At 41.2% G+C, this 27541-nt stretch overlaps 2 protein-coding genes across 7 annotated transcripts; one reads left to right on the top strand and one right to left on the bottom strand.

Annotated features, from left to right (window-relative positions):
- On the bottom strand, positions 1-11929 carry LOC144205142 (pleckstrin homology domain-containing family A member 1-like). Of its 6 annotated transcripts, none has more exons than XM_077729293.1 (14): positions 11762-11929; positions 8571-8786; positions 8091-8147; positions 7600-7645; positions 5284-5381; positions 4871-5002; positions 4263-4403; positions 3537-3605; positions 3092-3156; positions 2868-2931; positions 2628-2717; positions 1931-2004; positions 1337-1411; positions 1-508 (listed from the first exon to the last, which is right to left on the bottom strand). In XM_077729293.1, the coding sequence occupies exons 2-14, from the start codon at positions 8709-8711 to the stop codon at positions 271-273; spliced, it is 1290 nt and encodes a 429-aa protein (XP_077585419.1). In that variant the 5' UTR covers positions 8712-8786; positions 11762-11929; the 3' UTR covers positions 1-270. The 6 variants fall into 6 exon arrangements, with proteins under 6 accessions (XP_077585419.1, XP_077585421.1, XP_077585420.1 ...); XM_077729296.1 differs by lacking the exon at positions 1-508 and adding an exon at positions 774-886; XM_077729295.1 differs by lacking the exon at positions 1337-1411.
- Positions 11273-27341, top strand: phactr2 (phosphatase and actin regulator 2). The gene is made up of 14 exons (XM_077729300.1): positions 11273-11971; positions 12866-13001; positions 21201-21392; positions 21448-21522; positions 21620-21757; positions 22041-22289; positions 22739-23249; positions 23615-23790; positions 23868-24024; positions 24166-24221; positions 24344-24405; positions 24509-24646; positions 25068-25144; positions 25630-27341. The coding sequence occupies exons 1-14, from the start codon at positions 11732-11734 to the stop codon at positions 25643-25645; spliced, it is 2223 nt and encodes a 740-aa protein (XP_077585426.1). The 5' UTR covers positions 11273-11731; the 3' UTR covers positions 25646-27341.
- Positions 27342-27541: the final 200 nt, after the last annotated feature.

Genomic DNA, 27541 nt, shown 5'->3' on the forward strand with positions numbered 1-27541 from the left:
AATAAATACCGTGAATAAATGCCTGCGGGTGAAGACTGGGTCATCTTTGGCACACAAGTTCGGAGGATGACCCCTTGACCATTCAACAGTTCAACCAATTGGGGAGGAGCTTATTGGGTAAAAGCTACCTTGTGGCGTCTTCAGGTTTTTCAACGAATCCCGCTCAGACTTCGCTCACCGGCAAGTCGGCGTCGTCCAGGTCCAAGTCCAAAGCCGACTCTGGTGGGCGGGGCTCGGCGGCGCTACGCCGGCGCCACGGCGACTCCTCGCTCACTTTGCCAACGGCGCCTCCTGGAGGGAGAGACGGGCCGGCGGCGCGCGGCCTCGAGCGGGCCAGGGCAGCAGGCTCATGAAGTGCTCGCTGTCCCACGCCAAGCTGCGAGCGTGGACCGCCCGCGCCGACGCCGTTGTCGTCGTCTGTCCGGCCGGGTGGCGCGGCGGATACGGGCGAGCGAGGGACGGGGGGGCCCGCGGGGGTGCGGTAGAAAGTGGAGCGGCCGCCGTGCTCCTGAGGGATACAAAAAAAAGTGTGATTGAAATATAAAGGAGAGGGTGTTAAACTGCAAAGATGTTTGGAAAAAATGAGACCAGCCTGCGAGGCCTGAAGTAGTGAGGCTTTAGTGGCGGCGATGCTGCGAGCCGGAAGGGGGCGGAGCTTTGTTAGAGTGGAGATGGTGGAAAGAAGCACGAGTAGTAGTGGTAGCGGCGGTAGTAGTGGAAGGTGGAGAGTCAGCGAGTTTTGTTTTAGTTTGGTAGTTGGGACATGTTGCGGAAGTAGAAGAAGTAGTAGTAGAAGAAGAAGGAGGAGGAGGAGGAGCTTGAGCAGGAGGAGGAAGCCTTAGGAGGCCTCGGTGCTCAGCGGCTTGTCGCTCTCGGATTTCAGTCTCTGCAAACACACGGCACACGCGTCGGTGGCGGACATGACGGCGGATAGCGAGTGTTATGTGGGAATAGATAAGCGCTCAAAAAAACTGCACTTTTTGAGGGCTTTGAACATGTCAGAGGAGATTCAATTGAGGAACCTGTGTAAATGATGATCTCCTTCAAGGAAATTATGGCTATGTACATTTTTTGGAGCCTCCATTTTAGGTATGACACAAAAAAATAATTGGAAGAAAATACTGCTTTAAGAGCAAAGTTTAGCATCTCGTAATGTTAAAAGGACACTCACTGCCATTGTAAATAGATGACATGGCACTGAAAAATGAATGAAATAAATAGTGACATATATATACTTGGTAATATTAGTACACAATTGCATTGGAGGAAAGCGGGTAAGCTCGAAAGCGTTATGGGAACGGTGGGGGGGGGGGGAGACTGGGATAAAAACACATACAGGCTTCGAACAGGAGGGAGGAGGAGACACAAGCAGGAAGTCACACATCTAAGACAGGTGCACAGCTGCAGCAGGCTGCAGAGAGAACAGAGGGGAACCAAAAAGGTGGACAGAGAGAGAAGAAGAAAAGAGGATGTGAAGGACTCACACAGCTCAGGAAGTCACATTCATGTGTGTGGTGGTGGTGGTGGTGTGTGCTCGATTTTTTTAAAAAGATATTTTCCCCCCCCAACGTAGTATAATGGCAAGGCAAAAAGGGAGGCGAGTTAGATGTACTGACTTAGTTTTTTGGCTTGTCGCTAAGTCAACTCAGCCAGCCGGTGACAAAACAGAAAGCCAAGGAGTGTGAAAATAGCCAGCGGGGAGGTATTGGAGGTGGGAGGAGCTTATTGGGGTTATCAGCTGTATTTGGGGGTTTTTTTTAGGAGAAAAGGGGATGAAAGGAGGATCTGATCCACTTTTAAAAGGCGAGCGGGGGACTGCCAGTGAGTAGAAAAAGCATTGAGATTAAATTAAAACCAAAAAGGGGGGATGTTGTGGTGTGTTTTTTTTTTTTTTTTTTTTTTTTTTTTTTAAATAGACGAGCTGACGTACGTGCTGCTGCACTCCCCAATTCGAGACGTATACCTCTGTATACAGGGGTTCGACAGCCGTCGGGCCTGCCGCATCTGCAACAACACAGCGCAAAGCAGGGTTAGAGCAGATGGGCCGTACGCCCCGGGGGTGACGGAGAGGAGGGACGAAAAAGGATGCTAGAAGACAGAGAGAGAGAGAGGGGAGGGGGGGTAGACAAGACGACAACAGGTGGTGGTCCGGGGAGGGAGGTGGAGGGAACAGTTGTGTCATCTTGTCGGACACAAATTGACACGGATGGAGATTCTATCATACTTTTGATTATTCAAGTCATGTGGCATGCGGTAAGGCGTCTGTCAGTAACAAGTTCATACATTCACCACATGCTCAATATGTCTAAAGTGGGAGGGTCCAAACATAATGAGCTTCATTTCGGCCTACTTTGCACTTTGTGTTGTTAACACTAGGGAGAGATAGTGGCTTGAAAAACACCATTGGACTTTATGTAAGGTCAATAATAAAGTGCTAAAAGGTGACTTGTTGACAATAAGAATGAGAGAATTTTTAATGTATAGATACTCTGGACATGTGGAATGAGTTTTGGGAATTGGTCAGAGTTGTAGTTTTGCGTTCGTGGAGTAGAAGGTACATTTTTTTTCAAGTGAAAAGGTAAACAACAATGGTTTTGTTTGTTTGTGTGTGTGCGAGGGACACATACTGTGGCAGCGGACCTCCCGGGTCCACGTTGGGCCACGATAGCCCCAGAGACGGCCTTGATCCAGCTGTGCATCTCCTCTGGACTGTCGGCCTAGGAGATGGACATTCTTTAATTAAAAGGAGATTTTAAAATACAATGCAGAGCAAATAAAAATTATTCTCTGGAAACTTTCCAGCTATTCTATTCATGGAACTAAAACGGATTGATGAGAAACAAAAGCGTATTTTTACAAGACCTTACCTGTATGTAAAATGTTCTGGACGTGGTGACGACCTCAAACAGATTGTCCCGCATCATAATGTCACTGCAAACCAAAAAATACATTTAATATACACTAAAAAAAATTTGCATGAAAAATTAGAGGGAAGATTGGTAATAACCCCAATTTTTTTTAAAAAGACAGTAAAGTAACCTCTTAAATCCGTCCCAATACAAAATAAATAATAACTAAACGTGTTTGATACCTCTGTTTGCACTCCTGCACTTTGTGAACTTCCTTTAGTGGGATCATCCTCAAGGGTTCTTTCTCCTGAAGGTGAGAAAATCATGTTCAATGGAGTAAATGCTTTCATTTGTGAGTGCTTTGTTCTTAATTCTCAAATGGATAATGAGACCATCTTGGAGTAGACACTGAGTCTGTGTCCTCAGGGCCTGCCTTATCTCAGTAAATGCAAAAGTGTGTATGTGTGTGTGTGTTGAAGAGGGAAGACGGAGGAGGGCGCGGGGGCACAAGGCGTGACAGGACATGTGAAAAACAGGGACCGGCGGAATTCCAACGAATGCAGATAAAACATGCCGGGACACAGAATTGTGTGTTGGCCGCTTTGCCTGAAGACCGATTCTTATCGCAAAGTGCCACCGGTGAAGAAGAAAATAAAAGAGTCGGTCAGAACTAAAGAGATGTCTTACCAGGTCGGACTTGAAGTAGCTCATTGAGTTTTCTTCCAGGAGGAAATATCGCCGTTTCCAGTTTCTCATCTGGTTAAAGGGAAATTGTGTTGTTAGTGATCTCCACAAGATGCATCATACATAGTTGTTGTTTTGCAATAAATGGGCTAAAAAACATTGTAATTAGGGATGAGATTAATTTAAAAGCCATATTTAGATTAAAAAAATGCCATTTAATTAAGTATAATGTTTTTTTTGACATCCAATCCACTGGGCAGTCCTGAAAAAACATCAACTACAGCAATATATGTTTTAGACTGACAAAAATCACATGTATTAGCACCCCACTTTGATTTTTTTTGTGTATAAATATAATCTAAAACATTAAAAATATAGCATAAAAACAAATATGGCTCAATTATTTTTTTTCATTTGGATTTTCTTTAAAAAATGGAAATAGGGTAGATTTTTGCTAATAATATCCACATTGATGCCATACATATGCACCAACATTATTAAAAGCCAATGAGGCCGCTTAGTTGGAACCATTATATTAGAAGTATTTAAATTGTTGAAACATGCCCTATCAGTTACTCTTTTTCTTTAAAAAAATAAAAAAAGGGGGGACTTTAATTATTATATTAGTGGTGGTGAGATCGAATAACGTCATCCAAACCACAGATAAACACAAACTGAGGACCGCCTCTTATTTGACAGATGACGTTGAAAAGGCTTCCCGATACTCACCACGGCGCCTTGCTTGACGCAGTAGCCGGACTTGATGACCGAGTGGTCCTGGGCCGGCCTCCCCAGAAAATACGGTAGCTGACTGTGCGAGCGATGCATGGCCTCGCGCTCCGCTCGCTCCGCCCCATCGCCGCCTTCATGCTGTCAATGTGGAGAAAAGATGGGGTCAGCTATAGGGAAAGGAGTTGATGAAGGGGTATTTAATATAGGGTAGACTATTTTGGTTTAAATTTGGGCCAGGAGGGAAGAAAATAAATCATGGAGTCAACTCTTTTGGCATTTAAGGACCTTTGTAAAAAAAAATCTTCTAAAGTCGACAATTTAATTAAACGTGGACACATCACTGCCCCCTAAAGGACTGGAGTGGAATAACACCACCCATGGGATTTTTACCATCTTTGTTGACAGCTAAATTTACGTCTTGTGATTTACTGAACGCGACATATTAGCGTCATTCATGTATTTGTGTGCTGTTAAATATAAGTTTCGAACAAAACATGACTCATTGTTTAGTCTGTGAAACTATGAAAATAGTCATTGTGGGTTAATTGTCGTCACATTAAACTTGTTTACTGGCATGGCGTCTCCTGTTATGGGATGTCGTTTACCTGAGTTTGGGTCACAATGGGAACCCCTCCTATGATCTCCGTCTTATAGGACACTTGCTTTTTGGGTCCAGTGGATTCCAGCGAAGATTTGTGGTTTTCCGAATTCTGCTGGTTGTCGGAGACTTTTGGAACCTTTTTGGGAAAAAAAATACATCATGATGGACACTTTTTGCAAACATCTGTTCGCGGAGCCTGTGTTTTATTAATTCCATTTTGGGGATGTTAAGGCGTTGCGGTCTAAAAAAAGCAAAAGGCCTTTTATTGTTGGAATTGACTCAAGTATAAAGAATCATCCTTCCTATTAGTCATGCTAACTCACTAACATCTCGGCCCTAGAGGCATTTCCCTCTTAAAGTGATTTGACGGAAAAAAATGTCGTTTTAAGTGAGAGAAAGTGTCTTTATTCGGCTTACCGTGATTTTGGTTGCTTTATTTAGTGCGGTGACCCAGTCCACCAAGTCTTGCTGGTCATTGGCCTGCAGGAAGACCTTTCTCATCCCAGCATTGATGACTAATGGAGGTAAACACAAAAAAGTTAGTGATGCAAAAAATAAGTCATGTTTTTAATCACTTAATTTTATGACTTTTCTCCAAATAGGAGTTACATTTTCTAATATTAAGCCAAAAAAATGGTGGTCACACAGACTTTATGTCACTAAAAGTTGATGCCATAGAAAAAACTAATAACTAAAATGACAGTTTTATAATTTCAATAATGTATAATTTAACTGTCATCATGTTTGATTTGAACCTTTTAATAGATCAATTTTAGTATTGTTAAAGTCATTATTTTTCTCTTTGAAACCTATATTGTATGACTTTTTACAATTGGTAAAAACTGCTCTAGTATTTGGCCAAAAACTGCTTCTATACTTATAACTATAAATTAAATTAAAATTCAGCCAAAATGTAGCCAAAAGGAAACAGAATATAAAATAAAAACACAATTTTCAGAGTATATCTACTTCTTTAGTATAATTTGCTGAGGCCTGCCATTTTAAATCAAAACATCAAAAAATGACAATGAAAAAGTCATATGGCATTTTGTGAGAAACATTAAACTAACTCTAAAACTTCATTTTTTTATTTTTTTCTCATTTAAATTCTTACCATTCCAAGTGCATGATGCAAAATAGTGACAAAATGTTCGCTTTGACATTACAGCACTTTAAATTCTCTAAAAAAAAACTTAGAAAGTGAAGTTGTACTTTTTTAAGCATGAGGCTGCACAATTCAGCTTTTTTTTATCATCCCTAATATTATAAAATCCCTTTTCACAAAGCCGTTTCGTTATTTTTACGCCAGACGGTGATTAGCAAGGAGAGCGTGTCATTTAGGACATCCTGTCTTGGGCCAGTCTATTTCCCCACTGGCTGAGGATGTACGCAGTGAAACCTTTACTTTCTTCTAAATGTAGCGTCTGTGTCAACATCTGGTCAGGTAATTGCCAACAAGCGAGACCTCGCTCTTCCACTTTTCCCCCTACTTTGCCGTAAATAATCGCGCCAAGCTAGCTTGCGCTCTGAATTCGAAGCGCTCTCTGGACAGATGTGGGAGTATCCCGTTGTGAGTCATCGCCACAGACTGAAATGTGTGCTGGGAAATGAAATGTAGCCCCTAAAAATGCTCTGTTTTGGTTTGTTTTTGTTTCGAAGCCACCTGTGAGTGTGACCTGAGTCGGCCTGGCGATATGTAGACAGAAAGCTAGCATTTGGCATGGTTGCCGGGAAGAAGTGAGGCGGCGAGAAGCATTGATGTATGCAAAAACATGTGGCCTGCAAATGGCGCGCTCAAAAATAACCTCCTGACATCTGTGAATCAGGTTCCGATTTGAGTGGTGACATCCTGTCAGAGCCCAGAGTAGAAGTACACACAAATACACACACATTCCCATAAGTTAACTTATTGTCACAGAAGAGTATTTCCTGCAATTGAAGCGTTGGAAAGAGGAGGATGATTAACAATAACAGGTTTACACAAAGCGTTTTGGTGGAGGGCAACCTAATAATAGAGTTGGAATATGAGGGATATTAAGTGGTGTGTTGTGATTTTTGGGGATTGAAATGGGATGATAAGAGATTTTTAGTCGTTTTGTTGCTTAGTTTCATGTTTAATTAAATGGATTTTGGGTTTTAGGTTTTATGTGTGAAGACATAAGTAGTTTTGGGTGTGAAATTTGGAGATTGAAGACAAATTGGGGAATTTTTGGGGGGAAATTATGAAAAAAATGTGTATTACTTATATGTAATTCACTAGAACAAGATATTACTTTTTGTGTTTATTGATTTTTTGTTGATAAAACATGGATGAGAATTACTTTATATTGTGAATATATATGTTTTACATTTTAAGATTTTCAATTGAGATTTTTTTCAATGCAAAAAGTGCCTCAATTCAAAATAGAAGGGAAAAACCGCTTAAGATAACAACAGCGCCTACTATGGTTGAAGTATGGACCTGCACTCCTTTTAGCTCAATTCCTTTTGCACACTAAATACCTGTCAACATTTTTTGTATTTAAAAAAAAAAAATCAAGTTTGTGTGGTCACACAGGCTGACAAGAATGTGTTAATGGGAATACCTGTCCAACACCAACAACAAAGTTGCTTTGCAGACACTTAGGCATTGTTTTGTGTTGACTATAAACAGTCTAGTAGGTGCTCTTATATTACTTCTAAAAACATCTCAGCAAAGTGTTTAAAAAAGTGTGACGATATTCACTTTCTTACCAAAGCAGAACTCCGCCTTTGGCCTCAACTTAGTGGCATCGCTGACCTAGAAGAGAACAAAGAATTGTAATTGTTGGCTTTGCGGTAAGACAAAAACGTAAAGGGCAAAATCTCATGTTGGTTTTCCTCATTAGCGCTGTGCTAAAGACTGGAGCCAACCCAGTGGACTTTGGACAAGACACTAGATTAATAGCTAGCCACTTGCCAGCACTTATATAAACAGAACACAGAAATTTAAGCTATTGAGGCAACCATTCAGTACCGTATTTACTCACGTATAAGCCGTTTGTCATTTTATGCAAGATATGTATTTCTTAAATTTTATTCATAGTCGTCAAAATTAATTTGTCTTGCGTTATGGCGTTTTGTTATTGTCCTCTTGCCGTTTTGTGCATGTCAAGTCTAATTTATGCGCATATAAGCCTTACCCTCGATTCAGTCATCATTTTTGAGCAAAAAACACAAATCAATGATGGGATATTTTGTCTTACCTTGGAAATATAAGTAAGCTTCAGTGAGCCCACGCAGTTGGTGCCAACCGGAAGATTCTGTAAAAAAAAAACATGAAAAAACATCAACAATCGGTAAATAATCGACCATGAACAAAGCCAAAGTTTGTGCATTGTGACTTGAACCTTGTTAAAATTTAATCCTTTGCTTTCTATAAAAAGAAAGTGAGCCGGTAAATTATTCAAAATTTCTCCAGCGCTCCGACAACTAGGAATAGTTTGCGGAACAACGGCGCTCTGGCAGATCCAGCCACGCTAACGCGGCGTGACGACAGTCGCGCTAAGATTGAACCGCCGATTGCCTTTCTTAAGTGATGCTTTGACCAGTCTTGTCAAGCCGCCGCCGTCGTCTCACAGTCTACGCCACTTCACCTTACCCTGATAACGTCTGATAACATGAACCGGGTGCGCCTCCAGTACAATCCTTATGCGCTAAGCTAACGCTAACAAAGTCAGATTTACCTGCGGGTTGTCCATGAACCAGACCAAGCTCCCCTGCTGCGTATCCAGGATGAAGTATCGGCGTAAAAACTTGCCGCTGGACTCGTGCTCCTCGATGTCCAGGAAGCCACAGATGCGGTTCTGCCGGTCCACGTAAGGCATGGCGCCGCCGGGACATTCCCTGACCTGCCCGGGCCTCCCCAAGAAAAAAAAAGAGCGAGGACGAAGAACGTATTCCTGGTAGGAAACAAGAGAACAGAAAAAGCAAGATGAAGAATTGACTCTATTTCTTTACGGTTCTTCCAAAATATTTGGCAGTCGGTTGACTGCAATGTGCTGCCGGATCACGTGACCCAAAACAAAACCTGCCCACCCCCAAACATCGTTTTTTTTTAACTCAGCACGTCCCGGTTTTTCTTCCCTAGCAACACAAGCGCACACTCTGTCACATTCTATTCCATCTCCTCCTCCAACCCACCCTGGTTGGCTCTTTCTGCTTTTTTTTTTTTACTGGATTTCTATGGGCCTCTCCTTTTTACACTCCCGTTCTCGCCGTCCCCTCTCAAATGTGCTCTCGTCTGATTTGGCAAGCCTCCGGCCGGCCCACTCTGACTCCTCCCCCTTCTCTCCTAAAGCGCCCACTCGAGCGTGGCCAATTTTTTTTTTTTTTTAAACGTTAACTCCTGTGGGAGCTGAGGGAGGGAAACAAGGGTGAAGACAATTTATCCCGCAGACGTATGACACACACGCCTAAATCCTACATGGTGCTAAAGTGAACTCGATTTGTGTATATAGTAGAAACCCATAAAAATTGCACGAGTTAAAGTTTGACCTACATTCTTTCTTCTGCCTTCCTCGCCCTAAAGAAATACTTCAGCCAACCGTAGAACAAATCAACTTCCAACTCCCACGTACAACGTAATGTCTATTGCTATCAATAGCGGTGAATGAACTACTAAACCATCCAGAAGTGTAACGATTAGGGATGTCCTCAATTGGGAATTGAGCCCAAAAACGTCATTTCAAGAATATCAAAATCAGGTTAAAAAAATAAAATAAAAGTTTTTTAAAGATATTTTAGGTTTGGAGACAACAAGCAAACTTATTTTAGGTGGTAAAATTAATTTTACATGCATTCATACTTCGGGTATTTTGGACAGTGCTCGGACATTTGGTCGCCGGTCAAATAGTGACAGGGAGTTTACTGTTGAAACCAGCTCTCAAAATTATATTCATGAGGGAGAATTTAATATATAAGAGAGAGAGTTTAAAATCTAAGTACTGTTTAATATCTAAGTACATTTGACCGGTGACCGAACGTCTGGCGACCAAACGTCCGGCGACCAAACGTCCGGTCACGATTTTGGACAGACCTTGCTCTGGTTTAGTGCTGTTTGGAGGTGGTTTGGGTGATAACTATTGATATTTTCAACAATAGCTGTGAGATTTAATGCAACAAAAAACTATGTTCTCCTAAGAGGCATCGCCTTACCGTAAGTACACTGTGGCTTCAGCCTGTTTAAGTCACTAGACTACGCGAGTTAGATGGCTTCTCGGAAAAGAAACGCAGATAAAGACGCTCTTTCTCCACCGCATTACGAGCACTGTGCGGCCGGGTAAGGATAACAAAAGGCCCGGTTGTTGTGCAACGTGGAGTCCGGAGCGCTGAGAGCATCTCAGTTAGCCGCGACGTGGACTTGAATGCTCTAACACACAGACACACACACACGGAATGAAGAGAAGATAACCGTTAAGCACGGACACAAACAACGATTGTTGGCCGACTGTGAGGGATGCCTGTTGAGTTAAAGCTGAAAACACAGGTTAAGAGTGAGAAAATTCTTATTGGTTAGCAATCTTGACATAAAACCCAAAGAAAAGAGGACGTTTTTTTTCTTGTGGGAGTTTTTGAATACGTTTTGATAGAAAGCCAACATTTGCTACGGCAAGGCTTATGTGTCCGGCGTCACGTGGCGGCCAACTGGTCACGCAGGGACGGTGGTGGGTTGTGAAAAAAAAAGGACATGGGCCAGCTGGGCAACCCGGCAGAGTCAATATTTTCATTGAGACCGTCATCTCGAGCCCCTGTTGTAAGGAACAGCTGCCGTGGCGTTTGTTAGCTTGTGTGCTGTTCGTGGGGTGTGGTCGCCCAGCCGGGTCGGTCGGTTCGAGACCCTCGGAGGGCTGAGTTTAAAAAACGAGGCAATGCTGAGGTACCCTTTAGCAAGGTAGTCAAGCCTTACTCATTAGTTTCTATGAGTTAGCTAGGTTGCTAATAAAGATTTGAGATCTGACAATGGTCACTAGAGCAACAAGTTGAAAAATACATGGGAATTTAGTTTTGAAACCGTATTTAAATGTGAAAGTAAATGGGGAGACCCATTTTTTTTGTTTAAATGAATGTTTTGGGATTAGCAAAAAGAGAATAATCCAATGACAGTTGTTTTAGCAACAGTCAAAACAGTAATAATGTAATTTACTCATTGTGAGATAAGATGGAGCATAAGATAATAAATTTAACAAAAGAAAGAATGGTGAAGATATGAGGTAAAACTTCATGACATTTGAGATACGAGTCATTTACGAGATCAGGACGAATTCAACTTGAAAGGGAGCCGCTACCTCTATTGAAAGTGACAAAGCCGTAATGACAGAGGTGAGTGTGCAGGTGCTTATAAACGGTTCAAAGGTATCATTTCCACCGTCATACTTTTTGCTCCCTCCCAATAATGTAAATGGAATATAAACGGTTTGACAGGCTTCGGCCTCAATTCCCAAAATCGGGAGAAAAAATTACGGGCTCCGTCTACCGCCGGTGCTAAACACAACACACCGCGAATCCGCTACACCGGTGATGGCACCGACTATGACCTGGGTTACCGAGCAGTACGTAGCCAAACGAGCTAGTTAGCAGCAAGTGCCTGAAGTTAACCAGGACAAATGGCTAGCCTGCCATTAGCTCCAAGAAAAAAACGAAAATTACAGCCATCCCTAGAGCACCCCACCGCGCATGAATTACCATGTGAACGCGAATGTAATAACGACATAATTGCGTCTTGAACTTTTATTTTCACGTCAACCCAGTCAGCTAACACTACGCAGTGCCGCTACGAGGCGTTCCCAGTGAACAACCTCCCGGGTAGAATTAAACAGACAAGGCGACGTATATCGCAGAGTATACAATGCTTGCCGAAGTTGGTCACCATACCTACCCGCAATGTGTGGCTTCGGTTACCGCCTCGCTGTTGCTGGGGGGTCGCCCTTCTTCGCCTCAGCCCATCTCTGATCCAGGCAGCGACGCGGACCCTCAGCCCCGCGAGCTGAACCAGACCGAACACGGAGGAATGGCGGAGATCGTCGGTTGGAAGGATGATCACACTGAGCTAAATGCTGAAATGCATTGGGCCCTTCTAAACGATGATGTAAGTCATACAACTATTATTATTGCTTCATTATGTTATCTTGTATCATACATGTTTAGCCTTGCGCGTTGAAGCTTTCTTTATGGATGTATTATAGAATTGAGAATGACACTCAGAGTGAGAAGTCAAGGATTTTTCCTTGATTTTAAACTCTTGGATGGAGGCGTTCATAGGATGAACAGCCTGAGTAGAGTATTGATTTGTCGACCTCTGGCGGACAAATTGTGCATTGACTGATCATTTTAGTGCACTTGATTGACAGGCACACAGACTACAACATGGGTTGTAGTTTAGCCAAACTATGACATAAATGCGAATTATAGTCTAGAGAATAGCGTACTCCAATTTTTTTAACCATATAAAACTGTTCACTAGCATAATATGCTAATACTATATAAACAGAGTACACCCTGAGAAGTATAAATTAGAATTGTAATAGCAAATGTCCAATCAAACACATACAGTATAGTCACACAAACAATTACTCTGCTTTTCACAATAAAACATTTTATCATTGTCACCATAATCCCCAGCAAATGTTGTTAATATCTCCATGACTACGCCAATGTAATATAAACTTTGGCATACACTAAATCAGCAAAACTGCGAATGGCTCATTCCAGTTCGTGCGCATGTTCCAATGTTTAAAAAAACAAAACAAAAAAAGTGAACAGAACAGGTTTGCAATTGCTGTTACACACCAAAACAACCTGCCAGCTTGGGAGGGCGTCAACCAACACGGGAGGAAACACACTCTCACAAATATACACCCACACGCACAGTCAAGTTTCAACAAGCCCATCAAGAAAGGAAGGTGTAGGCGTTCAAGTCTTCCTGTTCATTTCACGTGGCCATTTTTTATCAACGTTTTCCTTCAATTTGGGGGTGCTGTAGGCCGCCATGGAAGATGAAGAGGAGGACACCCTTTCCGAGCTTAAGGCCTTCCCTCCCCAGTCCAGGTTTCGCTCCCATAGCGACACCTCGGGCTTCGCCGCCAGGATTCTTTGGAGGCTCCGAGGAGCTCTGGCGGGTAAGAAAACACACCTCAAATCGCACAAAAAGCCACATAATACTACTATATTTTTCTCTGTGTATCGTTGGTATGTGTGGTTTAAAGAAGGGGTGTCAAAGGTGCGGCTCCCGGGCCAAAAGTGGTCCGCTTTTTTCAAAAAGGGCGTCGCGAACCCATATGGTTGTGATTTGTGTGATTGTGACTAAACACAAACTAAAATACTTTTAAAGGAAATGGGTTGAAAGTAGGATTGTAGAGGTAAGATCTCGAGTTCGAATCCTGAATTAAAATGTCAATCATTATTTCGGGTTTGGGTCGGGCTGAGCTTCTCTAGCTAAAAAAAGTATTACTAATACTAAAACCATGACTTTAAAAAAATACATATATATATATATATTTTTTTTTTCTTTTTTTCAAAGGATTTTTTTTAATTTGATCAAAAATGGAGAACGAAAAGCTAAATTACATCTATGAATATAACATCAGCTAAAAAATGTGACTTTTAAAAAAAACATTTTTTTTAATGTATACCAAAACGATGTGTGGATACTAAACTAAGGAATATACTTGTTATTAAATAAATACTATGGAATTTTTGGATAAAACAGAGAAAGCACTATAATGTCATTGCAATTGGAAGCGGAGCCTCAGAGCCAGATTGTCAGTATATGTAGTATATTTTCATATATATAAGATGTAAATGTGTATATAGTCTTGTTTAACTTAGACTTTCTTACAAATAGGACTTGAAACTGCAAAAAAAATAAGAGAGTGGGCCAAATAATTAAGGAGGAAGAGAGCACAGATGAGGAAATTAGAAGAGAAGGGGGCGTGTCACTTGACTTCTCGAAATAGACCAGATTAGACAGCTTTTGAGTTGACAATAAGTACTTGTTAGATCTCTTCTTTTTTTAATAGTGGGCCTTAGAATAGCTGAAATGCATGCGAGACCTTTTCGGGAAAATGTAAAAGTGATGGAAATGTATTGAAAAGACATTTAAATGTTTGCAGGTGTTTTAATTGCAGGCATAATTGCCTCCAGATCACAAATAAAAACATAAAATATAATCAAGTTGTATTACGCTATGGAGAGATTGTTACCTTTTTTTAGTGCTTGCTTCATTAAATTCACTCTTGTAAAGGACAGGAAATTAAAAAAATAAAAAACAACACACACATTGTGTGTGTGTGTAATTGATGTTGACATATTATTGAAATGATTATGGTTCATCTGAGGTCCTTAAAACTTAATAACCTGAGAGGGAAAATGAACAGTAAACAATAATTTTATATTATGTTATGAATTTCAAAAGGATTTTGTGGACTATAAGGTGTACTTTTTTCATTATAATAATATGTTTTTTCCTTGCTGACCACAAACAGGTTTTTATGTTGTTTTTTTAGGCTGTTGTTATGAAAAATTGTTATATTAATAGATGTCATTTAGCTGGTGGTTCTCCATTTTAGTTCCAAAATGTGTTTGTTCTTGATTTTTTATCAAATTTTAAAAATAGTTTCAAAAAATGTCACTTATATATGTATATATGTATAATTTTTCCTCTTCATTGTGTATTATTTGGCTCTTAACTTATAGTTAAAAAATATATATACATATATAAGTGACATTTTTTGAAAGGATTTTTGGAATTTGATCAAAAATCAGGAAAAAACACATTTTAGGAGTAAAATGGAGAACAAAAAGCTAAATGACATCTATTAATGTAATTTTTTTCTATATATATGAACTAAGGAATACACTTGTTAAAAAATATAATTAAAAAAATAAAATAAAAGAAATATATATCTATATGTTAGGGATGTCTGATCACAGCAGTTTTTAAAAAAAGGGAATCAAGTAAGAAAAATCATGTTTTTCAAGTTTTTATTTGTTTATATGTACATATTTTCATTTTAAATATTGTTATTTCCCGACAAGTAGAAAATACATAGGGCACCTTGCTAAAAAAAGTTCACATCAACTATTCCTACTTGCTTTTGTAAGTCGTCATGCGACACTGGTACTACCGGTTGACGGTTTTGACTACTGCTATTCTTGCTCTTTACACTAATTGCACCATAGATAAAAGCTGAACTTTGTCTTTTTTTGCTAAACGCTGATTACAAGTGGCCATAAATCATGATAGCCAGTGAGCTTTTCTTTCTTAATTTACATATTTTTGCGTCACGGTGGTGATGTGGCCACGTCAGAGGCGGCTCGGGGATCTGAGATGGAAACAAACATCAAGTATTAATGCATGGAGCGAATGGCGAGAAGGAGGGAGGCAGGTGGGAGGAGCGAGGGGGGAGGGGGTGACGGCGATATGTCGGGAAGAGGCGAGGATCCATTCGTATTGCTGATAATAATCCCTGGGTCAAGACATGGAAAATGATGGTGAGTTTTGTCATTCAATTGTAAGCATACGTTTAGTTGCCCTGTTGTCGTTTGATGACTTTTTGATGGCTGTCATTGTCACTGTATCTTTAAAAATTGATAATTTGGTCAAATGTCAACTTGAAGACACAGCATTGATTTTATGACATTTTTCCATGTCATGTATTGGTTGGATATTATGTTATTTTGGAATATTTGTAATTGTTGGGGTTGACTTAAGCAGAGGTTTGTGTTTTTGTGTCATTTAAAGTTGGATTTTTGGGGCATTGTTATTATTCTTAATATGGTTATGTGTTCCAGGTTGAAGTTGGTAGTGGATAAATTTAAGTAAAATTGGTGTTGTTTAATTTATTGTGAGAATTTTTTGCAGTTTTGTGTCTCCCCGGGAAGACAAATAATTGCGTTACCCCCCATTGGAAGAATTGTGAATGTGCCTGTTGGTGTGCTGCTGATTTTGGTTGAAAAAAATGGGTGGGTTTTCTGGATGAGCAACATGACTGACCTTCAAGTTAATGATCAGTGCAGCCAGCGGGGGAGGAGGTCAAGGCTCGTTGAAATCAACAATGTTCAGGTGGTCATCCTGCCAGCTTGATTGTTTTTGGTCGGCAATCTTCAGCCACAGTATTTGCGAGTGGGGGATTTTTAAAGAAAAGCGGAACAAGGTGGTTTATTCTCATTTTAGCAATGATTCTTGTTTGAAAAAGTGTTCCACAGTTAGTTATGGTTAGGTCTAACCAACCATTATGTTTTATTATTCTTTGTTTTGATTAAAAAATGTGACTTTTATTTTATTTTTTAGAATATTTCCACAGTCATCTTTTATTATTTTCATATTTTCACCTTTTTCTTACAATAATTAAAGTAGTCAATGTCTTTTACAGTTCACCATAGGCACAGCAAAGTGGGGGGTGGTTTGTATTTATATACACTGGTCAGTAATTTACCCATCAAAAAGCAACTACAAGCATTTGGAGTTTTTTGTAGGCGGGGTTTATCCCAATTGCACTTATTTGACTGTGACTCCATTCGCTGCCAATCAAAAGGGATCCTGTCAATTCCTTTAAATGTGGCATGCTCGGGCTGATTTTTTTTGGGGGGTGGGGCCTTTATTCAGCACCGGTTACCAATTGCTACTCAACCAAAGCCTGTAGCCGACCCTCCATCTCAATTGGAAGCCCTTTGCTTGGACTCTCCAGCCACCCGTCTGGCAGGATGTCAGCTATTGATTTAATCCGGGCAACATTTTAGCATTATAGCCCGCGCCAAACAGTATACAACAAACAGGAGATCGGGTTGCAGGCAAGCCGGCAGGGGTCGATGGGAAGAGCAAAGAAACATGACAGTAACCAGTCCAGGAAAAGTGGCTGAGTTGTGATCCAAAATAAACATTTTAAAAGCCACAAATGCAAAAAATCGCTCACAACTCGAACCTACAATCCAATTAGGCAGGCCAGGTTTCATGAATTCAGTCAAGGTAAAGGGGCGGAGCCTCTGAAAAGCAGCACTTAAACAATTATTAGCCCCTTGTTCCGCTGAGGCTACCTCTTGAATATTTGATGACGGCCTTTTTTCCCTTCGTCCGATTGAATGAGGGGGGGCGAAACCTGAGTTTTAAGTCTATTCCACACTGCTGACATGCAAAATAATAATTAAAAAATAATAAAAGCCCCTGGGTTGCTGGCCCATTTTAAATCACTTTGTTTAATGGCTATTTCGTCGTTATAATTACAATTAGGGTGTGCTAATGTGCTTTGACTGATGGTGCTGGTGTTGTTATGGCACGTTTTCGCCACTGGAGGGCACTGATGATCTCAGTAGAAAGGTGAAGCAAGTTAAAGTCATTTATGGTTGGGATCTGTAAGGTTTCAACTCCACACCCTGTCAACAGTGATGACAGAACAAACACACACACACACACACACACACACACACACACACACACACACACACACACACACACACACATTTACACACACAAAGAGGCTGAAGTCACTGCTGTTTATTTGCTTTTATTATCAGCTGAAAGCAGGAGCGTGTGACCAACCACGTTAGCCAGCCTTAGGTCATTTTTGCAAAACACTTTGCTTTATTTGTATTAAGACTGTTGAAAAAATACATCAAACATGAAATGCAACCCCCCTCTTGTGTTATTTTTTTCCTATTTTTAATCTTCTATCATGTTTTGTTATGTTCCAGAGTGGAATAAATGAACAAACACAACACTGGAAATGTCATTCAATTGACATATATTGACCATGAGACTTTTGACTCACAAATTTTATTTATTTTGCAAAAAAAGCTGGTCTACCAGGGTGGCATGGGGTGGCACATGCCCCTTTAATAAGACAGCTTAGATCCGCCCATGTAAATTTCAGCTTTAAAAGTAGTTTCCAACGCCTTTCCCCATGTCTTCTGCTATATTCAACGTAAAGTGTCCATTCCTAAAAGTTGTCAACCTTCACCTTTGGGCGACATTAGTGCCTCTAATCGGACTTTAGGAATGAAAAGCATCCACCAAGACAGAGAAGGAGGAGGAGAGCAATACCGGGGCGGAAGGAAGGGGGAAGTTACGACCAAGTAGAGCACAGTAGAGTCGAATAACCGTCCACCGCCGACCAAGCACAACAAAAAGTTTCCTCTCCGGGAGACATGAACTCTCACGGCGGCCGCGTATTGGATTTATGCGGCTATAGGGAGCGGTGATTCCGGGTTAAAGATTGAGGAGGGCACCCTCCTCCACCGGAGCTCTGCCGGTGAAGTGGAACATGGGCCAGACCGCTGTGTCTGCCGTTTCTCACACAGCGACTAGTGAGTATTTCCTCCTCTAGTACATTCCGCTATCTTTTTTTTATTCCTTCCTGCAATTGGCGAAAGGCGCCATTTAACTGAATTTCTCCCGTTCGAGTTTGCTAGTCTGAATTAGCATACGGCAGTAAATTCAAGCTAGCTTTCATGCTAGCTAAAAAAGCTGTCAAAACGACGCCACTACTACACGTGTTGTTTATTTAGTTTAACTTGACACCTTTCGGGCACACGCCCATTGATATAGATGAGTTGTTTCTAAAAAGAAGTTGACTCGACTGGCTACTAATACCGTATTTATGAAGGTGTAACTGACTTAACATTTTTGTCTTTGGTTCTTCATCAAAGTACACAGTTTGTTGCGCTACAATCTACACAGAGGAACCTGTTGGACTTGATAGACACTTTTCAAAGTAAACATCTTCTTCCTGTGAAGCTTCAAAGGAAATGTGACCCAGACTGCAGCTGAAATTTGTGTTCTTCCATCACACACACAATGACTCAAAATTATTTCAAAGTCAACGTGTTTGATTTTATATTCATTTTCTGAACTGTTTTAATCTCCATTAGGGCCGCAGGGGGTGCTGGAGCCTATCCCAGTGGGCATGGCACAAGGAGACAGACAGCCACTTACACCCACTCATATACCTAGTGTCAATTTAGGGCAGGGGTAGGGAACCTATGGCTCAGGAGCCATATGTGGCTCTTTTGATGGGTGTATATGGCTCCCCGACTTTCAAAGTGGTGACATGGATAATAAATGCTCACATTTCCATGTATTTTTACTTTTACATTATGAGTATGCCTCTTAAAGAATAATGTTTGAAAATATGAATTGTTTATGGCTCTCTTTGTCAAAAAGGTTCCCGCCCCCTGATTTAGGGTATCCAATCAGCTTAGCATGCATGTTTTTGGAATGTGGGATGAAACCGGAGTACCCGGAGAAAACCTGGATTTGAACCCACGACCCCAGAACTGCGAGCCCGCCATGCTAACCACTTAACCAACATGCCACCTTTTGGTTTCATCTCACATTGTAAAAACAATGACTTCAGGTTCATACATTCAATCTTTTGTGAGCGGGTACTTATTTGTTTGTACTGTAGGCGAACTATAATTGCCTGGCGACCAGTCCAGACAGGCTGTATATCACCCCGAGGGATAAAAGTGATAGAAAAGACAGTTTTTCATCAACTTTGGTTTGTTTTCTGGGTGTATTTCAGCTGTCTCTCCCACATTCCGACAATATACACAGTAGGATTGTTGAAAAACGCTGAACTGTCCATCAAGTTGAATGTTTGTCTTTGTTGCGTATATGATGTCTATCAGTCCAGGATGTATTAGGGCTCTCACCTGAAATTTTCTGGGATAGGCTCCAATATGGGTAAGCGATATAGAAAATGGATATACTTTTTAATGTCTTGCTGAAATTGATAGGTCTCTAGAGTATCCATGCATCCATTAAGGATTGAGCGGTACACTAAATCTCATTTCACTTCGTTTTCTTAAGACATTCGCTTTTAGGTCCTGTAGATTCAATTAAAAAAATACAAATCATCTAAAATAGTAGCAAAAAATTATAAAAAACTTGTTTTTGTACCCAGGAGGAATTTATGGTAATCCACAATAGCATAAAACATAACAAAGAAAGGCCTTAGTTAAGATTACCATGAGTTGACGTAACCAAAAACTAGACTTGATCGTTTTTTTGAAGTACTTGGGGCAGTTTTTTTGTTTGCCAAAGCCACTTGAATGCTTTCAGTGTCTCGCACGCTCGTGTTTCGAAACAGGCGACCTGCCACCGCCTCAGAAAGACGCGGTATGTTGCGCCACGTGAGGAAAAACAAGCCGATTTAACCACTGTGGAAATGTGTGGATTTAATGGATCCCAGTGGTAATTACCTTATTTAAACCCTCTCCAATTTCAACAATAACAGCACTTGTAACTCTTTCAAGGATCTTAATATTTCTAACAGCTCATTTCATAACTGTCTGTATAAACTTCCAAAACAACTTTCCCAATAATTTGAAGCCCCATTTGTACATAATTTACGTCATAAATAGTTTGCCTCCCACAGTACAAATGCATTAAGATCACAGAAAGCATTGTTTGAATGACCTTTCTTTCCTTATAACCTCCATGCTTATATAAAGAAAAGTATTTTAATATGCAGGGTGTGTTTATGCTGAGTATGTACTTCTCTATTTTTTTTTTGTTTGGAAATTGACTTGTACTGCAAAATGACTTACTTAATTCGGTTGGGAAATTCTCAAAAGAATCTGCAACCCAAAAGGAAAGGGAAGTGATTCTTATTCACTTTTAGTATGACACGACAACATTTTAGCAGACATGTGGAACATAACCTTCAGATAAAAAAGTTTAAAATGACTTTTGTTTGTGAAGTTTTAGTGGCCGTTCTGTGACCTACTTATTTTTTTTGTTATCCACACTTTCCTAGCTTTCTTCCTGTTGTAGACCATGGTTTTTCCAACCCCCCCATGACAACCCACCACCTGGTGACACACCAGGGAGGAAGGAAGCACCACCCTTTCCCATTTCTCTTCCTTCTTAGCTTGTTCCTGAGTATGAGGCCTGAAAAGGATATCAAAATCTCCCCCTAAATCGCTTGAAATTGCCTTTTTTTGAGTAAAAAGGGGAGATTTTTACAGCCAATATTTGCTTTTGAATGACAGTAATTCAGGGAAGCTCCTTTTCTACCCAAATTTAAGTTATAATCCTTATTTTCAAACTTCTAATGGCTTACTGCTATCCACTTTAGTCATTTTCTACCTACTTATTTATGTGACCACTTATTCAATGTTGACTACTACTTATGTATTATTTTGACTACTTGTTTTGTGATATTTTTTTATTATGTTTGGGTTATTTACCTCTGTTGTTGTTATTTGTGCACTTTGTGGTGAAAGCTTTAAATCTCATGACACAGTAATCCCTCGATTATCGCAAATTCACTTGTTGGAACTTTTTTTTATAGTGTACTCTTTCCTCTTTTTTTTTCCAGTTGATGGTTTTGAGAAACCGTCATCACTGGCCAGCTGCGACGTGGTGGTGGACGGCGGTCCCGACGGCCACAACGCGCCCGGATCCCGGCAACAGCAACAGCGGGGAAAGCTTTCCACTCTGGGGAGACTCTTCAAACCTTGGAAGTGGAGGAAGAAGAAGAGTAGTGACCGGTTCCAGGATCTCTCCAAAGGTGACGCATCTCCTTGCCAAACCACACCAATATTCTTCAACCTTCTGTCTTGTAGTTTTAGAGAGAAAAATCTCAACAAGACAAACCAGAGAGGAGCTCATTAAGAAGGGAGTGCTCGTCCCTGAACAAGGTTGCTCCTACCGCCATAAACAGGGTTGCATTGGGAAATATTTTTAATGTTTTTCTTGAATCTGATGATTTTTTCTTTCTTAATGTGTTTTGAGCAGATGAGCCCGTCAATAAGGAAATCCAGAACGGTCACGCCACATCCGACGTCACATCGGAGGAGGTCAAAGTGGAGATTGAAGCTAAGCTAACCCACGCTACAGACCCTTCAGGACCAGTCAACACTGAAAACAGTACAGGTGAGTTTTAACTAGTGGATCATGAGTGTGTTCTAGCATTAAAAGTGTGGACAAAAGGTTCCTAATTGATTGCAAAAAGTAGGATCATCTTTTAGAATGTATCCGTCTGTCACTGACGTTAAATATCGCTGTACTTTTCATCTTTTTACCAATATGTCATGCTACCTTTCTATGCTACACTTCTCCCTCAATTCACTATTTCCCTTTTCTTCCTTCTACTCTCTGTATGTCCACCTGCCTCTTGTAAAACACTTCTCCCGGCCTTTTCCCACACTCGCATCAGAAAAACGTAACACTAAAGCCGTCGCCCGGGCGGGTCAGGGTCGCACACGCGATGCGCAAGTTAAAAAGCAACATGGCGCCAACCCCCCATCCGCTCCCTCCAAGTCGGCTAATGTCTCCGGTGGGACGGCGAGGCACAGGGAATCTTCTTCCAACCCTAAAAAGGCTCCCAAAACCTCTGGGAAGTCGAGTTCTGGGGCACAATCCAAAACTAACCCGCGAGGCGCTAAGAACAGTAGTCGGGTGATTGGTAAGTTTAGGTAATTTGACATTATTGCATGCCTGCATGAATTAGGCTTCTTTCCCCAACTTTTGGTCAAAGTTTTTATGCTAAACTTCAAATATTGTCAATGTTATGGTTATGTCTGAAGTCTTCCCTCTACTGGATAAAGCACAACGTACATGCAATAATTAAGCCGCACTTTTCTCAACTGGCTAACTCGTGACCTACAGGCATGCTAGTCCACAATAAATTATCTCTAAAACAAAATAAAGTCATACTTTTATACGTGGATCAAAACATAGCCATACTTCATAGCTACCAGGTTTTCAGGGTCCTGAATGATCAACAATTTTAAACCCATGCATGAAGAGACTTTTTATGCATGTTCAAACAAAGAAATCAGTTAGCATCCTTGCTAAGCTAAATCAAGCTCTTGAGTGTACATCTTTACATTAATCCTTTTTTTTTCTTTTCAGCCAAGTCCTCTCATCCAAAGAAGACGCAAGGAAGCACCTCGAAATCCACCACAACCACCACCTCGTCCTCCACTGTCCCTCCTCGCGCCCGGACCCCCAAAGACGCCAAAGATGTCGGGGCGCAGAACCGAGGCAGCGCCACCCGGACCGGTCGGAAAACAGCGGTCGATTCTCAGGAGGCTACCGCGGAGCTCCCGGAGGAAGTCAACTCCTCGGATGCCCCCGTGAACTCTCCTCAAGTCCCCCAACTCGAAGTTGAGGAGACCCCCGTCGCTCCTGGAGACCCCCCAGCGGACGAAACTCAAAATGGCGTCTCTTCCGAAAGCCAAGAACCCCTCGAAGATGCTCCCCTGGAGCCTTCAGTTCCCACGCCGCACGTCAACACCGCCACAGAGGACACATCTTTCACTGAGGGGCTCGTCCGGGACGACGGCCAACAGAAGAAAGACGACGGGACGAGCCGGGAAGTAGAAGAGACGCAAACGGAGATTGCCCAGGAGACTCCGTCCAGGTAAAATTATCACCGGAGTAGTTTTACGAGCTGAGAGGTTTTACAAGTCCGGAGCACTCAGTCTTCTGAACCTCGCCGAGGCTTAAGTATTTCAATTTTGGAGAAGTCATTGTAAATTAAGGTCCGATGGACTTTCCGGGAAACTTTTGCCAATAATTTTAAAAATATATGCTATACTATTTACATTAAGAGCACTCTAGCTCTCACCAAAAAGTTTAAAGTAAAACATTAGATGGGCTCACTATATAAATCAAGTAAATATTCACCACTAAAATGTGCAGTTGAGCAAAAATTCTAAGTTTTTTTATGTTTAGGACAACTTTGCAACAAACTAAGACTTAGTAAACATGCGCTTTTTTTTGCAGCCCGGTCGACACGGATACCCCAACGTCCCAGGGTCCCAGTGTAAACATCCAAGAGGCCGAGGTGACGGTGATCCCCGACCGGCCCACGGAGAGCCAGGTCAGCGACTCGGACTCGGACGGACCCATCCTGTACCGAGATGACGAAGAAGAGGAAGAGGATGACGAATACCTCAACAGTAGGAAACACTTTAGGTCGTGGATGAATGTCTATCCATTTGTGTGTTCTAACGGAATGCAATTTTTCCTCCCGCAGGTTCTCTGGCCAACAAGATCCGGCGGAGGGATACCCTCAACGTCAAACTTGGTAATCGTCCCAGCAAGAGGGAGCTGGAGGAGAAAAATATCCTCCCGCGTAGCTCTGAGACAGAGAGGCACGAACTCCGACAGCAAATCGGTTCAAAGCTCGTCAGGTGAGTTCAATTGAGTTGAATTTGAAGCATACAATGGCGGAACACATTTGAAGTGTCCAGGATCAAAGTGTCACTTGATGACCAACTGTCATAGCTTGTTTACATTCGAAGAGCCATAATGATCTGTTTTTGTTGTTTCAGGCGCTTGAGCCAAAGGCCAACCACAGAAGAGCTGGAGCAGAGAAACATCCTCAGACGTAGGTCATCAAAAACAAATGAAATGTTTTGACATGTGTAAAGGAATCGTTTTAATAAGATTTTGGGCTGGTAGTATAATGTACATAGAAGTAAAAGGCTGACATTTTTTGTCTGTGTACAGAGAAGAATGAGGTGGAGGAACATGAAGCTAAGCAGGAGATTAAACGCAAACTTTCCAGAAAGGTAAGCAAATACATTAAATATTCAAGAAATACTACATTGAAACTTTTTATCAATTCATTGAACCAAATACGTATATAAAGATAGAGCTGATCATTTTGCGCAGCTCAGCGTGCGTCCAACGGTGGCTGAACTGATCGCTCGACGAATCCTACGTTTCAACGAGTACGTGGAAGTGACGGACGCCAAAGACTACGACCGGCGGGCGGACAAGCCGTGGACGCGACTCACTCCTGCAGACAAGGTGCCCTTTCCCGTTAATGATAATTCCATTTTCCAATTAAATTTAGTATGTTTATGTACAAGTGATTTACAAAAATCGCCCTTTTGCTGTGAACCAACCCTTATATGGCCTTAATAGCTTTGCCCAAACTTAAACCTTAATACTTTTGGCCTCCATTGAGCACCATGGGATTGACCGTTATGCAATTTTAAGACAAGAAACTAAATTCTACTTGCGCAATTCATTATTCTCTTAACCTCACACTCACTCCTTTATGCTCCAATCTCAATTCATTGGTGACATGTGATTCCCATGGCGCCAGTGCCTTCGAGCCTCCCCCAGCGTCCATTCGTAGCAACTCCACTGGGAATGCGCTTTAGCCAAGTGGCCATTTTTACTGCTTTTCATTGTTGTGTATTGGTTATGCGTCTTTTTGCTCCAGGCGGCCATTCGCAAGGAGCTCAATGAGTTCAAGAGCACCGAGATGGAAGTGCACCAGGACAGTAAACAGTTTACCAGGTACTCTCAAAGCTTGGCCTGTGCCTTTAAGGGCGTATGTAAATGCTACACCTTTTCCTGGAAAGGCTAATTAAATAACTTTTCCTGGAAAAGCTAACTAACCTTGAATAACTTTTAAAATCACTACATATATGGTCTGTTTCAGTAAATTCAGTCTTGGGGGTTCAATTTTACTAATTGGTGGTTTATTCCAGTCATTAAATATTGTTATATTGCCTGAGTTATCTTTTTGAAATCAAATTATTTTTTTTATTTTTTTGAAAGAATTACTATTGTTGGCTGGCATAGGCTCCGACACCCCCACTGACCCATACTAACTGTACAGTAATCCCTCAAATATCGCGTCTTCACTTATCAAGGATTCACTACTATGCGTTTTTTTTTCCGCTATTAATTTTTTTTTTAAATAAAATGTTTTATTTTTTTAAAGTTCATAAAACGAGCATGTACAATTATTTTTTTTTCACTTTTATGTGCTTTTTCAGATTTCATCGGCCCTAGCGGCAAACGGATGACAAAAATCTCCCAAAAAAAAGAAAAGCGGGTCAGACAATCAGCTGTCAATCAGAGGAGGGACTCCGCCCACCCCGCGAACTCACGCGCCGAGGCCAAAATGTAGGTTTGTCTTAAGGCTCTCCACGTGGCTCCCTCTTGTAACTTCATTGCACATACTGTACTTAGCATACTAGGAAAAGCGGCGTCTTGTTAAGTGCCGTTTATTTATTGCGGAGCGAAAAATGCTTTGGTTTTTATTTTTCCTCTGCGAGGCGTAAAATAGCGCGCCATTACGAGTACGAATGGGGCTCAAGAGAATGGTTCGCTTTCGTCCAAAAAAAAAAAAATTAAATGCATTATTTTCATTCTATTCGGGACCATGAGACTGTTGTGAAATGATGAGGCCACCGGAGGGCGCTGTGTCATCGGCTCTTGTGGTATGAAGTGCTTTAAAAATGCTCTCGGATGCTCTCGAAAGTTGGACTTTTTAACATTTTTATTCACTTTGAATCATTCTTGCTTTTCTTTCACAGAGTATCTCGGTGCCAAATGCTTAATAGGATTCTGTAAAAGTCATTTGTGCAAAAAATTATCGCTTCCGACTTTAACGCCCAGGGGATTTTGCACCTCTTTGGACGCCGACGTCGATCGACGACTGCGTTTTTATCGCAGTCGTATCAAATTTTGATGAGTCGTCTCGCTTCTTCGCATTCATCAAGTTAAGGTTAGCTACGGTCACTTAGTTGATGGCTTTTGCGCAATGCTGCTTGTATCCCTCCCAAAAAGGTTTTTTAGAGGGAGATTGGATTTCTGCAAGCCTCATTTTAACTGTTGTTTTGCAGTCTTTTCCATTGTTCTTCATTAATCTAGACCTTGGGTGTCCAAACTGTGGGTGGCGGGCCCCACCGTGGCTCGGTGCCTGCTTTTTGGTGGTCAGAAGCGAATGCCGAAAATATTTTTTGAGAATGACCCACAAACTAATGTTAAATTCAGCCTATGTTTTGTGGCATTTCTCAGCTTTAACACTAAATGGGGGGCGTGGCTTAAACATGGCCGAGTAGAATTTAAAAAAAAATCCAATTTGATGAATAGCTGTTTTGGTTTTAATTTAGACTATTTTTTGGTGTCACTGAAAATTTGAGGGAAAATTGCAATTAAGAGTCAAAAAAGGATCTCTATAAAAATATTCCCAATCCTGAGAATTATACAAATACCTAGTCAGTATAAACAGATTTCAAATTTAGACACCCCTGATCTAGAAAACAAACTTTTCCACAAAAACTCCATGCTAAACTAGCCATAGCTAAAACCAAAGTACTCCAATCGAAATCCTAATTCCCTTCATTTTTTTGGACGACGTACTTTTGCCAGGTTCCAAAAAAGTGGAATACCGACCTTGATTAATCATTCCGCAAACTTTGTGTAGCTTTTTAGATCTCAAAGCAGTAAAAAAATTTACAACATTTATCATGTTTCTGCTACTATAGTAGCCTAGCTAAAATGGACGGTCTAGCGGGGACTCGCTGCTGCTTTTTACGTAGGCGTAAACCTAAAGTCGTGTACAGTTCAACAGTATTGAAGATTCCTTTGCAATGTTTATCATATATTGTATAATAATGATTTTGTACAAATTGTATATGGAGCATGTGCATAAAGAGTCCATTTTACGCCCCAAATACAACAAAGCCCTCAATGTTTTAAACATTTGACTCGTTTGTCTTCATTCATTTAGAATGCTACGCTAACTCCACGTAGCGTTAGCACGTGGCCATGTGATCTGGGAGAAAGTTGGCCTAAACGCCAACTGTCGGTTAAGCGACCGCTCGTTAAATCCGTTCCACTGGAAGCCGAGCGAGCTCGTTAGCTAGCGCGCCGGCATTAGCGTTAATCAAAAATGTTGTC

Source organism: Stigmatopora nigra, chromosome 12 (genome assembly GCF_051989575.1).
Source record: "Stigmatopora nigra isolate UIUO_SnigA chromosome 12, RoL_Snig_1.1, whole genome shotgun sequence".
Taxonomy (NCBI): domain Eukaryota; kingdom Metazoa; phylum Chordata; class Actinopteri; order Syngnathiformes; family Syngnathidae; genus Stigmatopora; species Stigmatopora nigra.